Here is an 18,021-nt window from a genome sequence, read left to right as displayed (position 1 = left end):
TTTGGGGTCCTTAGGGACTAGAAAAGCGCTATACAAATACAGGCCATTTACCATTATTAAGATTAAGGAACTGACCTCCCAGCCCATTGTTCCTTCAGTGGGCTGGTTTCAGTCATTATGCAAATGTACTGTTTATAAGATTTGGAGAAACCTGCAGTCAGCTGAGACTGAAGAAGTCCCTTGGATGAGTGACGAAACGTTTCTCCCACTGAAAACACTACGTCCAGATGAACAGAATGAACCTTTGGGGTAACTATGATGTAGAATATCAGACAAACCAATGGCAACCAATATTTCCAAGCAATACATTTCTTTTTTAACACACACTCCAGGTAATGCTTTAAAGACAGCAGATTTAACTTAAAGATACTGCTCTTCTGACCTCTTGTGGCGTTCTGTGTTAAATACATAACATGTTCAATGCATACAAATAATAAGACCAAGTTTTGTTTTTTAGCATACCTTTCATAAATATCCATTCATCTATCCGTCTGTTTAATGTAGGCTTTTAATTTAAGTTAATAGAAGCAATTGTTCGATTCATTCTCGATGGTTGCTTATCAAACAATTTTTGAACTGGTTCTGCATAGAGAATAAAGTTCGAATGTGCATAAAGTTTTGTCAAAGTCCAAGAGTTTATTACTTCAATAAAACTAACCAATAAAATGAATACATTTATTACTGACATGAAACTGTTGCTGTGTTTCTAGACTACTGTCAGCTGATGCTTGACTTTTGTTGTTCACTTATACTGATGAAAACTGGTGTATCAATATTAACAATCAGCTGAAGCATCAAATATTTTATTCTGGCCATTAATCTGCTCCTGTATAATTTAACTGTCTCCTTATCCAATCACATAATGATTTGACGATCTTCTTAAGTTCACGTCAAGCATCAGAACAGGGAAGAAAGGTGAATGAAGTTACTCTAAACACAAAGTGGTCTAAAATTGCTGAGGAACATCGCCAGATTGAGTCAATTGGAAGGCAAAAGAAACTCAAATAAGCACTAATTACAAGTAAAGTATGCAGAATAGCATCTCTTCAGGCAAAACTTAAAGCAGGTGGACTAGAGCAGCAGAAGACCACACCAGGTGTCGCTTCTGTGAGCCAGAACATGAAGAGCAGGAAACTGATGCTACTACAGTGGGTGGCTGTAGCTCAGGTGACAGAGCAGGTCAGCCACTAATCAGAAGGTCGGTGGTTCGATCCCAGGCTGCCTCCTGGCTGCATGCCAAATATCCTTGGGCAAGATACTAACCCCATGTTTGCCTACTGGTGGTGGTCAGAGGGCCCGGTGGCGCCAGTGTCCGGCAGCCTCGCCTCTGTCAGTGCGCCCCAGGGCAGCTGTGGCTATAATGTAGCTTGCCATCGCCAGTGTGTGAATGGGTGAATGACTGAATGTAGTGTGAAGCACTTTGGGGTCCTTAGGGACTAGAAAAGCGCTATACAAATGCAGGCCATTTACTTCTATTCACAGGAGCTCACCAAACCTGGACACAGATAATAGTAGGCTCAGAATCTGGTACCAGTGAGCTTTGTTTAAACACCCCAGCCTCCTTGATGGCTAACCATGTCCATGCCTTCATGACCACAGTGTATCTATCTTCTGCTGGCTGGTTGGAACTCAAAGTGGTTTCTTGAGCATGACAGTGAGTTTATGGTACTCAAGTCTCCTCCGGTCACCAGATCTCAACCCAACAGAGCACCTTCGGGAGATTCCCATCGTGGATGTATGTCTGAGAAATCTGCAGCAATTGTGTGATGATGTCATGTCAACGTGGACCAAAGATTTTTGAGGAATGTTTCTAGCACCTTGTTGAATCTACGTCATCAAGAATTGAGGCAGTTCTGAAATTTGACTGAGTGGCCAGTATGACTAGAAAACCACAAAATACATATACAGTGTAAACCAGGAATGGGCATGCAAATCAGATTCAACTGTAAATGCTGTGGTGTGGCATTCGGTTCATAAGCCATATGCCCCCATAAAAAGAAACTAACATAAACTATAAAAGTTTCACGGGTATTTAAGACATTACGATGCATCCTAAATACTCTGATAACTTTCTGTGACAAAGAGAGACACATATTATTAATAGCTGATATATGTAAATAAATAAGAGGCACATTGGAGTCAGAGGAAGTTGTTAAAAGTATTACTTAGTTTTGCATCCCCCCCCCACCCAAAAACCAAACAACTCCATCCACCAGGATAACATTGACACAAAGATACAGGAGTTGCTCATCTGTACAATGTAGTGCAACATGTTTCACAGTCAGCAGGTACTTACATTAATCAGCCATGAGGGGGAAGAGACAGCTTTGACAATTCTGTACAGTCTAAAATAATCAACATCCACTGGATATATTTGCACTTCCACGGAGAAACGGACACTCTAACAGGTTCTACTAGAATGTCAGAGAAAGTAGTTTGATTCAAATAAAACAGATAAATAAATAAAATAACCTGCGTGTGGATCAAGTGTTTTAAACCTGTGATTCAAAGACAACTTTGAAGAATATGAACAGTACACACATATCAAAGCTCTGTCACTAAATTCAAACATGCCATCCTTTCATCAAACAAAAACTTTGAGTTTCTCTGACATGAATCATTACAAAATAAAGCTGGTGTTAAAACAAATACAGAAAAAAAAAAAATCACATCAAATGCCCCAAACACCCTGTCTAAGATCTGATAAGAATGCTGATGTGCTACTACACAACATGACACAAAAATAAAAGGAAACATATGCTATTTAATCTCATGTTAATGCCCCTCCATAATCATTTCCTCATGTGAAGCCTTTATTAGCTACAACTTAACTTCCCTCTTCATATCAGTCTCCACTGGTTTGCTTGTTCCATCATTTCATTTGTATGCATTAAAAGCACTTTTTACATACAATTTTAACTCACACCATAATTTGTCCCTCAGCAAACACATTTAAAAGTTTAAATTTAATGATTAATCCACATGGTTCCTTCGGATGCCATCTGCCTTTATGTTTTAATTAAGGTCCTTTAAGTACTTCTCATAGTTTGGTCGTGGATTTGTTATTAAACATTGAAACATTATAAAAAACTGTTTGCTTTGAGACTTTCATTCATTGTGCATAATTCGTCATCTTTAATTTGTTTAGGCCTCTGTCACATAGGCCTACAGACCAGTCTGTCACCCCCCCGGCAACCTCCTGTCCTGGAGGTGCTGGGTGAAATCAGTCGCAAACAGGCTGCTGGACCAAAAATCTCCTAGTGGCTACTAACAGATCACTGCAGTTTCCTCTAGTATACCCGGGAGAGATTGACTTCCGCAAAATCTCATAAACTACTTGACAAGCATTCGTGAACCATGCGAACGTATGACACCCCAAAAACAGAGACCTTTCCCCTTCAAAGTAAAAGCTTAGCACTGAAACAAATATGTTTCAAAAGCCACAACTTCTGTTTTGACAGTGCAAGGCCTCTTTCTGGAGTGTGTTGCACTTTTGCAAGTTCCACTAACACTAGTGGAGTAGATAACACAGCATAAATTTCACTAAGCAACCTCCAGCAACCACTTGCCAACTCCTTTTGGGCCAGTCATTGCCAGGTGGCTGCCAACTGGTGTGCCATCCTGTGTGACTGGGGCCTTAAACAGAATAATTTGCTGTTGATCGATGCCAGTCTCCTGTCAGTGCTTCAAATAAAGAAAAAAAATAGCTTGGCTAGCTCTAGCTTAGCATAAAGACAGGAAACACACGCAAACAGCTAGCTCGGCTATATGCAAGGCTACCAAAAAAATCATAGTAAACAAATAATCCTACACTTAATACCCTGCACAACATCAACTTTTAATTTAATCTTTTTCAGCATTTCATTTACATTTACACAAAGCTATGCTACGGTAAAGTAAGATATGCTCATTGTAAATTCTTGAAATTCTTATTTATCACACAGACATGAGCAATATCAGTCTTCTTGCCCAATTTTCAAAGTGCACAGTCTCACTTAAAATATCACACTAGTCCTTTAATAAGAGAAGCATCTACTGGTTCTGCTCCATTTTGGATCAATTTAAAAGCAAATTTGGGAACGTTTGTTCCTCTGTTTGCTGGCAAAAAAAGTTAACTACTAAATTATTCTGCCTGATCTACCCAGTCTGATTACTACTATTCTTATAATTAAAACACCCCCTTCAGTCCACATTGTATTTTAGGGTTTTTTTTTCTCTTGCATAGAGGATCTTTTTGGCTACCATCCACAAGCGTTTTAGGCAAATAGAATATTCTCTTTAACCAGATCGGTTATTTGGGGTTTCATTTACTTGAGACATTTTAGTCAGGAATAACAAAGTGAATACATTTTTGATTTCCATAATCATGCTTATGGTCTTGGCAAACAATGAAGGACCTCTTCAGTGGAAAACATGGTAATCTGCGCAAAAGTTCAGCCTCATGTTTGAATTAATGCCTAGATGTTCTAGAAGTCTTTTTTTTTTTAACAGAGATCGTCATTGCTGTTGGCAGAGCAGTACAGGAATGGCAAAAGAAGGAACCTTTAAAACTTTACATTACTTTTATTTTTAAACTCCAAGATAAAGTATTGCCCTTGGTGGAGTACTGCACTCTAGGAGTGTCCTTATCTACTGTTGCTTAAAATGTACGGATCTCTCAAAAATCACAGTCACAATCACATGCAGCTCTGCAATTTAACTGAATTATGTGAATTTTGCCTCTGTGTATGTTTATATTTTCTAACCCAATTTTGTAGGAACTTGATGTTTTTAACATGTTAAAAAACCTTTTCTTCTTTAACCTTCCTTCTTTATATCTACTGTTCCCCCATCTTTTCTTCCCTCGTTGATGTCAGGACTTACCGTTTTCCTCACTTGAGATCTAACGCTTTACTTTCTTATTTTAAATGTCTCCTCCTCATACACCAGCCTCCTCACCCTCTTTCTCCCTCTATGTGACATTGGATAAGGGTTCGCTAATTTTTAGACACTTCCAGTAGATTGTTCTGGCCATGGTGAACAAAGTGAGCAGGAGCAGGAGCACCCATGACACGTAGATCCCTTTTGAGCTCTTGGCGGGCTTCCAGGTGCCGGCCTGAACACAGAAGCAAACAGAAGACGTTTTTAAAATTTTTTCAATGATTTTGGTCATATAAAATTCTCAATTTATGTTTTATTTTGAAAGTGGCAACTTGTGATTCCAGTTAGCAATTGCACCTCACAAATAATTATTTACTGTAGTGAACATTCAATGAAGCCACAAAATCAGCAAAATAAAATACATATTAACCACACGCCAGCACGACTATATATGTGGATTCAATCTAATCTACACCATGTTTAAATTGTCAGCTTTTCGAAGGGAACACTTAATGAAAGCTCATGCTGACTAAAGGACACATGAAGGGATAACATGCAACATCACTGCTGCTTTGCAACTTTGGGTATAAATTGAACACAATTATGAACAATTACAATGATATTATTGCTTATTGTGCTAGTGCTGCGCCTCTTTTCTCTTTTGTGACCTTTTGTATGATGTTTAGCTTTGTGTGACTTGAAAAATGTCATCCAAATTACCTAAAAATCGTTGAGAATTTATATAAGGTGAACAAAAAGAGCATCTGTGAATCTGCCTTTTGTGCAAAAGTAGAGTTTACAATTAGGTTATATAAAATATTAAAGTACAGCAATAACAGTTAATTTATTAATTATTAACAGTAATAGTTACAATGAATAAAAGGTAATAACCAAAATTAAATGGTGAGAGGCAAATATCTAATCAGCCAATCACATGGCAGCAGAGCACTGCATTTAGGCATGTAGACATAGTTACGATAATCTGCTGAAATTTAAACTGAGAACCAGAATGAGGAAGAAAGGTGATGACAGTGACTTTGAATGTGTCATGGTTGTTGAAGAACTGCTGGTCTACTGGGATTTTCCCACATGGCCATCTCTGGTTTACAGAGAATGATGTGAAAAAGAGGAAATATCCAGTTTGCTGAAGGTCTGTGGAAGAAAACGCTTCTCTGTCAGAGGTCAGAGAATGGCCAGACTGTTTTGAGTAGTCAGGAAGGGAACAGAAACCCAGATAATCACTCGTTAAGTATATAGATGAGCACCTCTGAGCACACAACATGTTGAACCTTGAAGCAGATAGAAGTGTTTTTAACTGATAGCTTGTTAAATCTATGTTATGAAGAGTTAAGGCCGCTTTGAAGGCTAAAGAGTATTACGTAATAAGTTTATGTTTACGTAATAAAATGGCTATTGAGTTTATTTTCGCCTAAAATTTCCAGCAGTAGGACGTCTGCTGGTTAAACGATTTGGCTTTTGGCATCCTATTCATCATCTTTAAAAAAAAAGGATACAATTTGATCGACCAACAGTTTAAAAGTTAACATCACTCCAACATCTTCGCCCACAAATACACACCAAAAGTCCTGCTGTGGAGACGGCGAGGATTAAAAACAGCAGGAAGCATAGCAGGCTCCTCCTTCTGGGGTACCGCCAACCAATAGAAGAGCTGGAAATCAAACCGAGAGACAGTCAAAAAATAATAATTCAAATTATAAATGCAAAACACTTATTTACCTTCCTCACACACACACACAGAGAAAGTGAACATCTGACATACTCACACTTTTCGGCAGTGGGGACATCGAGCTAAAGTGCGGGCTGAAAACTCTGTCCACTAAGAGAGAGGAAATGAAAAGGTCAGTGTGTGCATATATTACAGTTCTCTATCAGGGGGTAAAGCAGAAGAGTACATTGGCAAATAATTCTGTAGATGTCAGTAAATAAATGCATAAAGAAGTAAAACTGGCACTGTCAGCTGTAATATAAGCCATGTGAGTGTGTGACTTTTACCAGGAATGTGTTGGAGCAGTGTCCACAGATGACTCTGATGCCAACAGGCTGACGCCGTGGTTCAGGACTGTCCCCTCCAATGTGGACTGGACCTAGGTTGATGATGCGTTTACTGCCGGGGAACAGAAAACACTGATTTAACATAAACCCATGTGAACAGCCTTTACTGCTTATTTCAAAGTTTGTCCAAAAAGCACCTTTTTAGCTTTTTAAAAAAGGGTGTGAATCTAAAGTTGAAAAATTTAAAGCCAGCTCTGTGTTCTATGAAGGTGTGTGACTTGGAAAAACTGTAACTGGAAGTGATTATAGTAAATTAAAAAATGAGGAAATATACTAAAGTTACTGTACAAAAACTCCCCAGCTGATTAAGAGTGTCAGGCGGGAATTTCACTTGGACTTAATCTGGAATGACCAATAAAAAAACCAAAAAAACCCCCATAAAATCTCGGTGAGACAACCTAGAAAAGGAATGTAAAGTTCATTTCACATTATAGGTGACATAAAGCCCTCTGTATGTGATCTTAAGAGGGCTGGACTGAGGAAACTTGCATTTTATCCAGTGCAAAGAGGTGTAGCTACACATTTAATCACTTTTTCACCAGTACCTCTCAGGTTTTCGCAGGATAAAGAGATGTTTCTGTAGCAAAGAACAACTCTTTCAGCTTGAACTGTAATAAATAAATGTTTAGGGTTTTTTTGTTTTCTAATTGTTCGGTACAGACTCAGACTGACCTATATTTTATTTACCTATATATATTTAGTTTTTGTTAATTCACAAAAGTACCAGTTTTTAACTGCAGACCCACTGTCCAAATCAAAAATTTCATTATAGACAGAAATAGTGGGGAACAAACACAAAACCAAAAACCAAACAGGAACTTTTTTGTTATTTAAGCGATATTAATGAATAGTATGTATGGCCATGGGGGAGGTCTTTATGAGTAGGAAAAGCTGTAAAACTGTAAAACCCCAAAATTTATGTCCTCCTTCACTTTCTCCAAAGTTTCTGCCAGCAGAATTCTGGCCCCCCAGACCTTATGTTTGACATCCCTGGATCATGATTTGTTAGTTGGTTTAAAAATGAGACACCAAGAGCCAATTTTAAACTAAAACACTGAAAATCAAAATATGAAGAAGAGGTCCACCTTCATGACTTTCGGCTCAACACACCTAACTAACTCATTAATCCCTGTTTGTTCTCTCAGAGCTGACACCAAAAGCCTTTAGAGCAGCTTACACTGAAAAAGTACTGGATACAGACTTAATCAGCAGTAATGGAAGATGACAGCAGCAGGAAATATTCCAGTCTGACCGATGTCAGGTCGTCATTCTGCTAAACCTTAGTGGATGAAGATGCGAGACGAGGAAGACCAGGAGGCTCGTTCAGCCGTGAGCCTGAGATTTCTGAACATTATGTTGCCGTCAGGGCAAAAATCAAGACTTCAAGATGGAAAGATTTACGGTTTACCTATGTGGAGTAAACTTGCTTCTCTTTTCGGAGTAGTTTCATACTTCAGGCCTGCTTATAGAAGAAAATGACCACGTCTGCATCAGAGGTTAGTGAGGTTGATTTCTGTATAAACAGCTTATTAGAGCTACCTTTGGAAAATCCCAGACGCTATTATAATAGTCATCAAACCACATCTTTTACCAATTTTTATACTGAAGGGTCAAAACACGCCATTAAGTGTACTGGGGAGGTCATGTCCTGGTTTTTGTATGTGCTGTGAGTGTTACAGAAACAAATAAAATGCTGGGAATACTGAAGCTATAATTATCGTTCCTTATATTGAGATGATAAGTGTTATAAACTCACTGATTGATTTAAAAACTGCAGCTAAAAAGTAGCTGGAAATGCGCAGGAGAACTCAATGGTATTGAAAAGACCAATAATAACAGCTTTGGGCTGCACCTCATTTACAGGTAGGTGCACACCGGCTTACATCATAGGGCTTCAGAGAGGTTTTTGGTTATAATGTAGCCCAGCATAGATATCCACTTGAAGCATAAATCGCCAGTAATGCCAGGCTGTTTCCAGAACTGTTTTATAAAATCTGGTCTGTTCTATTCTTTTTTAAACATATTTAATTTTGTTTCAGGCTTTAATATAAAAACGTTTGTTAATAAAAGTGTCATATAACTAGAGTTTATAATTTTTGCTTTTATTATTATAACTTTTCAAAAGCTGAAATTTTGCAAAAAGGGGGTACCTTCAACAGTCTCTTAACACCACGTAATGGTTGCTTTTGTTAAACGGCTGGAAAAGGTGGTGTGATTACGTGTTAAAGCTGAGATGGATTAAAAACAGCCTCTGTTTCTTTTCCTGACTCACCAGTACGGTCTTGGACAGGCGATCTTCTGCGACGTCACTTTGCAGATCAGCAGACAGTTGCAAGGACAGCGGACATACTTCTTTCCAACAGGAGCATTCTTGATGGGCTGAAACCAGAGAGGTGAAGACACAGATAGAAGAATAAGAAACTTCAAACATTTGCTTTTGGCTTTTCCAAATGTGAGGTTCTTAAATTGTTTTACTTTTGATTTCATCAGACGAAAGGAGAAGTGAACGACAATCCAACACACCGATATTTTGTGGTTTACCAATGCAACTTTCCAACAAATACTGACGCAAGTACAGATTTCTATTATGTTAAAAAGCTATTAACTATTTTTTGGTATACAAAGTCTGGTTTCAATTACTCTTGTCAAATGTTTTTCTGGATTAATAGATCATTTTCTTCATTTTTCAAGCAGATAACAGTCTGTCTTTTTTTTTTTTTTTGAATGAAAAGAGTCAGGCACATCTAAAAGTGTGCCACAAGTCAGAGTTTTAAGTCACAGAATATAAAAATTTGGAAAGACTTGATCTTACAGGGTCACCATTTGCAAGACAACAACTAAATTCCTTTTGAGATTATTTCCCATCATGCTCCAGGTGGAAATTTACAAGAAGCAAAAACTGCCCTAAGCATCAAGACCAGAAACAAAGTGATGTAAGCAGTAAGCAAAGTAAAAGTTGGGCCTTACTGCTGAAATTTTACTTTGAATGTCAATGTCATCAGTTTCACTACCACTTAGCAAGTACTTATCTGCAGACAAGTTGGTGACATCAATGCAAATTAAGAGACACTATGGCAGTCTCCTAGTGACTGAGGCAATTACAAAGAAGCAAATTACAACCCATAGTCAGTTTATAGATGGGCCTCCAATAATGATGGAACAATTAACAGCCAGTCTTATTTAACATTAAAAAAAAAAGCTTCAAACTGTTCAGTTACTTAATATCAATAAGTCATTTTACACATATAAAACGATAAAGATGCTTAAAAACGAACAGGTAAAGTTGTTTTATCTGTGCAGCTTTTCTCCATTCACTTCCATCAAGTCCTTACTAATTCTAACTAATTAATTATAGTTATTATAATTACCAGTTATAACTACAATGAGTAAGATCTTCATTTTCCATTTGTTGTGTTTGACTCATTAATGTAGACCCACTTTGCTTTATTGAGTTTTAAATACTGTGTAGGTGGTGTTTAGTATTGAATGCTTCACAATAAAAGCCCCATTAAGAAAGGGTTTACCGGTTTATTCTACTGCAATGCCAGATGACTTTTATTTTGAAATGTGTACAGAAGCACTGAGTTCTTGTAGCACCAGCAAAATACAGCAACTTAACAAGGCAGCAACATAGGATCTCAAATAAGGCTGCAATAAAAATAAGAGTCCCTGCAGAGGAAAATGGACTTCTGTGTTAAATATACTTAACATTTATTATAATCTAAGCTTGTAGGAAATAAATGTTGTTTGTTTCTGTAGTTGAGGTACATCAAGACTATATAGTTCTCTGTATCTGCCTCTTACCGTAGCTTCATTGCAGATGTTGCACTTCACCACATGCTGGTGCGTCTTGCCCTCCACAGATATGGAGGTCTGACAAACCCGGCAGCTGATGACCGGAGCACTGCTGCTGTCTGGGCTGCCTTGTGGGGAGTACGGGGGTGGAGGCTCGCCTGGTGCCACTGAGCTGGGGAACGGAGCAAAACCTGATGAAGACGAAGAAGAGGTTTTATTAATACTGTATTTATTAACACTAATAAAACAACATATTTTGTTTATCATAAAAAATACAGAAAATATATAGCCTGAAGTACTGCTTCACCTACACATTACATCTACAGCTGCTCAGCCATGTGAACACATGCCATGAAGCTCCCAGCGCATAGTTTCTGTGCTGATATTAATGCACTGATGAGATTTGGAGCACTGCAGTTCATGAGTCAGCAGAGCCTTCTATGCACCTTAGCACTTGGTGGCCCCGCCCTGTTTCTTTACATCGGTCTGACATTTTGAGGCTGAGCTGCCGTGGCTCCTAAACTCTTCCACTTTGGTATTATACTGCTAAGCCCTAATGAAAGCAAGAAATGTAATGAATTTGTTGCAGTAGTAGAGTCCTACTCTGTGAGCTCTTTAAAAGGACCCATTCCCAAACCAAATATTTGTAAAGGCAGACTGCTTGGTTCGGCGCTTTTAGAAACATGTGAGACAAAAACACTTGAGTTCAAAGATTAAAATCTGTGGTCTGGTACTTTTGTCTATGTGGTGTATACAGTGGGGCAAAAAAGTATTTAGTCAGCCACCGATTGTGCAAGTTCCCCCACCTAAAATGATGACAGAGGTCAGTAATTTGCACCAGAGGTACACTTCAACTGTGAGAGACAGAATGTGAAAAAAAAAATCCATGAATCCACATGGTAGGATTTGTAAAGAATTTATTTGTAAATCAGGGTGGAAAATAAGTATTTGGTCAATAACAAAAATACAACTCAATACTTTGTAACATAACCTTTGTTGGCAATAACAGAGGTCAAACGTTTACTATAGGTCTTTACCAGGTTTGCACACACAGTAGCTGGTATTTTGGCCCATTCCTCCATGCAGATCTTCTCGAGAGCAGTGATGTTTTGGGGCTGTCGCCGAGCAACACGGACTTTCAACTCCCGCCACAGATTTTCTATGGGGTTGAGGTCTGGAGACTGGCTAGGCCACTCCAGGACTTTCAAAGGAGTGGCTTCTTACGGAGCCACTCCTTTGTTGCCTGGGCGGTGTGTTTTGGATCATTGTCATGTTGGAAGACCCAGCCTCGTTTCATCTTCAAAGATCTCACTGATGGAAGGAGGTTTTGGCTCAAAATCTCACGATACATGGCCCCATTCATTCTGTCCTTAACACGGATCAGTCGTCCTGTCCCCTTGGCAGAAAAACAGCCCCATAGCATGATGTTTCCACCCCCATGCTTCACAGTAGGTATGGTGTTCTTGGGATGCAACTCAGTATTCGTCTTCCTCCAAACACGACGAGTTGAGTTTATACCAAAAAGTTCTACTTTGGTTTCATCTGACCACATGACATTCTCCCAATCCTCTGCTGTATCATCCATGTGCTCTCTGGCAAACTTCAGACGGGCCTGGACATGCACTGGCTTCAGCAGCGGAACACGTCTGGCACTGCGGGATTTGATTCCCTGCCGTTGTAGTGTGTTACTGATGGTGACCTTTGTTACTTTGGTCCCAGCTCTCTGCAGCTCATTCACCAGGTCCCCCCGTGTGGTTCTGGGATCTTTGCTCACCGTTCTCATGATCATTTTGACCCCACGGGATGAGATCTTGCGTGGAGCCCCAGATCGAGGGAGATTATCAGTGGTCTTGTATGTCTTCCATTTTCTGATGATTGCTCCCACAGTTGATTTTTTTACACCAAGCTGCTTGCCTATTGTAGATTCACTCTTCCCAGTCTGGTGCAGGTCTACAATACTTTTCCTGCTGTCCTTCGAAAGCTCTTTGGTCTTGGCCATGGCGGAGTTTGGAGTCTGACTGTTTGAGGCTGTGGACAGGTGTCTTTTATACAGATGATGAGTTCAAACAGGTGCCATTCATACAGGTAACGAGTGGGGGACAGAAAAGCTTCTTACAGAAGACGTTACAGGTCTGTGAGAGCCAGAGATTTTCCTTGTTTGAGGTGACCAAATACTTATTTTCCACCCTAATTTACGAATAAATTCTTTACAAATCCTACCATGTGGATTCATGGATTTTTTTTTTCACATTCTGTCTCTCACAGTTGAAGTGTACCTCTGGTGCAAATTACTGACCTCTGTCATCATTTTAAGTGGGGGAACTTGCACAATCGGTGGCTGACTAAATACTTTTTTGCCCCACTGTATATAAAATCTTTAACTATAACTTGATGAGACTGATCAGGAAACTAGTGGCTTAATAGATCAGTGTAACTCAAACCCTATTCTCCAAAGCGAACTCTTAGATCCACTGATAGTGGTATTCTATCTAACCCACGGACTCGTCTGAAAACAAAGGGGGATCACGCTTTTCAAACCCTGGCTCCAATACTGTGGAACGGTTTACCCTCCTCACTACGCACCATCGACACGGTGGCCTCTTTTAAAAAACAGCTTAAAACTCATCTGTTTAGACAGGCATTTGGGTAATATGTTGTCTTATTTTATATTTATATTGTACTATTGCTTGTTTGATATGCTTTTATATTTCTTCTAATATTGTTCGTTTGACATGTTTTTATGTGAAGCACTTTGTAACAGTGTTTTTGTCTTAAAAAGTGCTATATAAATAAATTTTACTTACTAACTGCTTCTCCCTTTTGTGTGGGGTATTTCTAAGAGCCATCTATTTTCTGATGGTAAATTTCTGCATTTTCACTCTTCAAATCTGTTGTATAATGGTACAGCACTGCAATTCAGTAAACACCGTTATCATTAACAAGTATTGGCTCACAATATCACCACTTTTGTGCTTGGTCAAGACAAACAGTAGGTGCACAAACAGAATTTAGATGTGTATCTGTTTATACTGACTCATGTGTGGGTCAGCAAATTGTATGTTTAATTATATTGATTAACATAATGTTATCTATGTGTGACACCGTTAAGGGTCAAAACTCCGTGAGTGTAATACAGGAAGCACAGAAAGCAAGTGACTGTCACAGTTACAAGGAAGCAACCAGAGAAGTGAGAGAGAGAAATTGGAGTCACAGCAGAGATAAGAGCAATGAAAAAAGACAAACAAGCCAGACATGTGATGTCTGACATTGTTTTAGCTTACAAGTTAAAAAAACAAAACAAAACCAAAAAACGTTTCATTTAAATCCCAGATACTGAGATACTATTTCTGCAAGTTATTATATGGAGTTGCTTCTCGGCAATTAATCATAGTTATACTTCAATGATGATTTTTTTCTTTCCGGTGACTATTAAAATCAACTAATTTCACATAAAAAAAATAAATTGCATTCTTGTTTTGCAGTAGTTCTCTGGTTTTTGTCCTTCAGCACAATCATTTTCCTTAACTTCAAACCATAAAATGTCCTTGCCTTACAGGTTGTGACAGGCTTAGCTAAAGTATTTATATTAATTTCATTTAGTCAACTGACATATAAAGTTCACGATTGTGGCTCAAGAGTTGGGAGTTCGTCTTGTAATTGGAAGGTTGCCGGTTCGAGCCCCGGCTCGGACAGTCTCGGTCGTTGTGTCCTTGGGCAAGACACTTCACCTGTTGCCTACTGGTGGTGGTCAGAGGGCCCGGTGGCGCCAGTGTCCGGCAGCCTCGCCTCTGTCAGTGCGCCCCAGGGTGGCTGTGGCTACAATGTAGCTTGCCATCACCAGTGTATGAACGTGTGTGTGAATGGGTGGAGGACAGGTTGTGTAAACCGCTTTAGGGTCCTTAGGGACTAAAAAAACGCTATACAAATACAGGCCATTTACCATTCACGGAAATCTACTTGATTGAAATAAAAAGGTTTAATAATGTATGTTTAATACTGTATAATGTAAATAAAATGTATATATATTTGCATTTATTTGTATATTTTGTAAACATTTATTTACAAAATACACACTGGAGTAATTTTGCAAAATAATTTTGATTTCTACATTATTTTGCAGTAATAAGAGTCCTTATTTGTTTTGAATCAGTTCCCTTTTACAAGCAGTGGATATGACATTTAGGAGTTTTATTATGTTAAAAAAAAACAAAAAAACAGATGTAGTTATGAAAAACAAATTAGGCCAAAGATACTTTGACACGGAGACTACAGGAGGTGGAGATTAAACCTGACAGATGACCTGCTCTACCTCCTGAACCACAGCCGCCCCTAAAGCTTGCAGTTTCCAAGAAATCTCCCATCTGCGTACTAACCAGGCCGCGACCCTGCTTAGCTTCCAAGTTCAGACGAGATCGGGCATGCACAGAACAGTCATCTTGTTCCTTGTTTATCATTTTACTGCTCAATAAGAATTCAGTAAATCTAAATTCTTGTTTATTTGTCACATTTTATTTTCTAAAGTTAGCAGAGCAAGGCAGCAAGGCAAGCCTGATCTTGTCATACACATAAAAAAAATAATATCCAGTTTCTTCACTCACATTGTGGATTACAGCTTATTGGCATTTTGCTGGTAACGGATTAGTACTCCATATTGGTATCGATACTGTATAGGAAATGAAAAGAAATGGTTGATTGTTATTGGTTTTCAGATTATCTCACACCAGAAATGGGAGCGTCGCCCAATCTGAAAAAAAGGTAATGTTTATACACCATTAGTTTTGAGGTATTTACAGGTGGGAAATAGTATCAGTCCATCCACCTGATACCAGACATCATGTGGTTTCTCTCCATTTCAGTCACTAAATTACTTTTGCATGTGCCTGAGAATACACAGCAATGTCAAAATACTGGTTCTACCAGGTTTCAGAGGTAGAGTGGTGCGAAGGAAGAAAAAAACCCAACATGCTCCCACATTTGTCATTCAGCAGACTGAAGATGCTGAAGCAAAACATGTTTAAAACATGTATAAAAATCCCTGTGGCAAAGCACAGACTGAAAACACATCAGCACGACACAGTCATTAATCGGAAGCAGGCTGTGGTGATCACTAGACCGACTTGCAGGTTTTTTCCCCTAACTGAGAAACAATTGTTTCATGACGCAATGCCAGATAAATCAGTGAAACCGCTGAAGCGGAACAACTCAAAGGTTTGGGAAATTTGTGTGATTTTTAATATTTTCCTGGTACAAGAAAAAAAGTACATAACCCACAAGAATAGTGAAATAATGACACAACAAAAATGGTCTGGTCACATTGTCATTTGTAATCTCTAGTATTGGTCGAGAATTTTACAATTAAGATATCCCTAAAAGTCCAAAACGAAGTTTTTAAATTACTTTACTTTATGCCTGTTTCATCAGAACTCAATGTTCAATACCATGCACTAAAGAAAAGCAGCAAATCCTTACATGAGAACAATCAGAACCTGCTGATTTTTGCTGTTCAGGCTTGATAAATGACTAACCACAGAGCGTTGTTACAGTGATCTGACAGCCGGGAGCTCTGACCCCTTGTCATAATGCAAATCACCAAATCAAACTCACCCACATGAAAAGCCTTTCAAACACCCGGTTTTTCATGCCTAACATCTGTTATAGACCGCTGACAGCTCAAAGGTGCTCATTAGCTTTGGTAAATCACCCTAAAATCGGTTTTCAATTAATTTTTGTGTGGGTTGAATCCCCTGTAGTTGTGTGATAATGTCTCTATTTACGGCTAACGTTAGCCTGAAAGCTAACACTTGTTTACAACACGACACCTTTAAAGGTAAAAACAAACTACAATACCACGCTGTTGAAGCCTATTAATGACTGCTCGTATTCTGAATGGTGATGTGAAAAGGACACAGAGGTTACTCTGAGGTTTCAGTAGATATCCGTGCGAGCTTGTACCGGGAGAGAAGCCGTTGGTCCCGTCGTGCTGATCGGGCAGCAGCGGTGACCGTTCCCCGTCTGCCATCGCTCCCTCCGGACCCAAGCCTTTCTTCCAACAACGCCCCGCGGGAAGTGTATCTGCGGCGGCTGGGAGACTCCTCGGACCTCCGGTAAAGATTTGTTTGGAGGAGTCGGTGTGAGGCTTTCAACTCCTGACCCTGCTAGAGGTTTGGGTTACTGACAGCCACATGACGCGGCGAAAACACTCACTAAACGCGGAAACGATACAACAAAAACATCTGTCACATGATTCAAGGAGTCAGGAAGTGACGGGCTAGACCAATGAACGAGCAGTGTTTGAATGGGCGGGTCCTTCTGCTTTTGTTGACTAACAACAATTATAAACTGTAAGGCGATGATTGCATTACAATTACTGCTGGTATATGTGCACATAATAGAATAGGTTAGACTTTGTCATTATAAAAATGCAATGACATTTAGTCTGGCATCTCTCCTCTGCCCTATCAGAAAACAACAACAAATAATAATAATAATAATAATAATAATAATAATAATAATAAACAGCCAAGTTTGTGTCTCTTCTCACAGTTCAAAGACATGTATGGCATGTTGGTTAAAGCTAACTCTCTATGACTGCGGTTAGCATGGCAGCCTGTCCAGGGTGTATCCCACCTTTTAGAGCTGGCAGGTTCCAGCCCATAGTGGAAGAGGGACGGTTGGATTTATGAGATTATTTATTGTCAAAGGAGCTTGCAAAGAAAAGCGTCTGGACTTCTTTAAGTTGCTTGAAGACGTTTCACCTCTCATCCGAGAAGCTTCTTCAGTTCTAAGGTCAAATGGTGGAGAGTCCCAGATATAAACCTAGTGGGAGTGACCCCCCACAGAGGGACAAAAGGACCCCCTGATGATCCTCTAATCGCCTGAGCCCAGGTGTGAAACTGGGCGTGGGTCCCAATCAGCCAGAGTTTCGGGTGTGTTCATTGTGAAACCTGGCCCCACCTTATCATGCGAATTCCTGAGGTCAGATGGCCCAGGATGTGAGTGGGCGTTAAGGCGTCTGGGAAGGGATCTCAAAACTGGATTATAGATGGCAGAGAGTTGGCGTCGTAACCCCCCGCCTCTGTTCAAAGATAGTCGCTCACAGTGGACATAGATGGCTTTTTTCACTCCTCTTTCAAACCATCTGTCCTCTCTGTCCAAAATGTGAACATTGGCATCCTCGAAGCACTCAAAACGTGCGGCTATCCTAAATGGGCGTTCTTAAAGTCAGCAAAGAGGCACAGAAAAGAAGACCAGACACCAGCGAAGAAGGATAAGAAGGACAGACGCAACAACATT

At 39.5% G+C, this 18,021-nt stretch overlaps 1 protein-coding gene across 1 annotated transcript; it reads right to left on the bottom strand.

Moving 5' to 3' along the window:
• Positions 1 to 2,145: 2,145 nt before the first annotated feature.
• Positions 2,146 to 16,972, bottom strand: LOC102204762 (transmembrane protein 55B-B-like). Its single transcript, XM_005753431.1, has 7 exons — positions 16,681 to 16,972; positions 10,738 to 10,919; positions 9,206 to 9,312; positions 6,874 to 6,985; positions 6,645 to 6,697; positions 6,439 to 6,529; positions 2,146 to 5,095 (listed from the first exon to the last, which is right to left on the bottom strand). The coding sequence occupies exons 1-7, from the start codon at positions 16,745 to 16,747 to the stop codon at positions 4,952 to 4,954; spliced, it is 756 nt and encodes a 251-aa protein (XP_005753488.1). The 5' UTR covers positions 16,748 to 16,972; the 3' UTR covers positions 2,146 to 4,951.
• Positions 16,973 to 18,021: the final 1,049 nt, after the last annotated feature.

The sequence above is a fragment of the Pundamilia nyererei genome, unplaced genomic scaffold (genome assembly GCF_000239375.1).
Source record: "Pundamilia nyererei isolate P.nyererei 1_Seehausen unplaced genomic scaffold, PunNye1.0 scaffold00427, whole genome shotgun sequence".
In the NCBI taxonomy this organism is placed as follows: Eukaryota; Metazoa; Chordata; class Actinopteri; order Cichliformes; family Cichlidae; genus Pundamilia; species Pundamilia nyererei.
The sequence above is the reverse complement of the archived record's forward strand: the minus strand, read 5'-3'. Positions and strand labels throughout refer to the sequence as shown.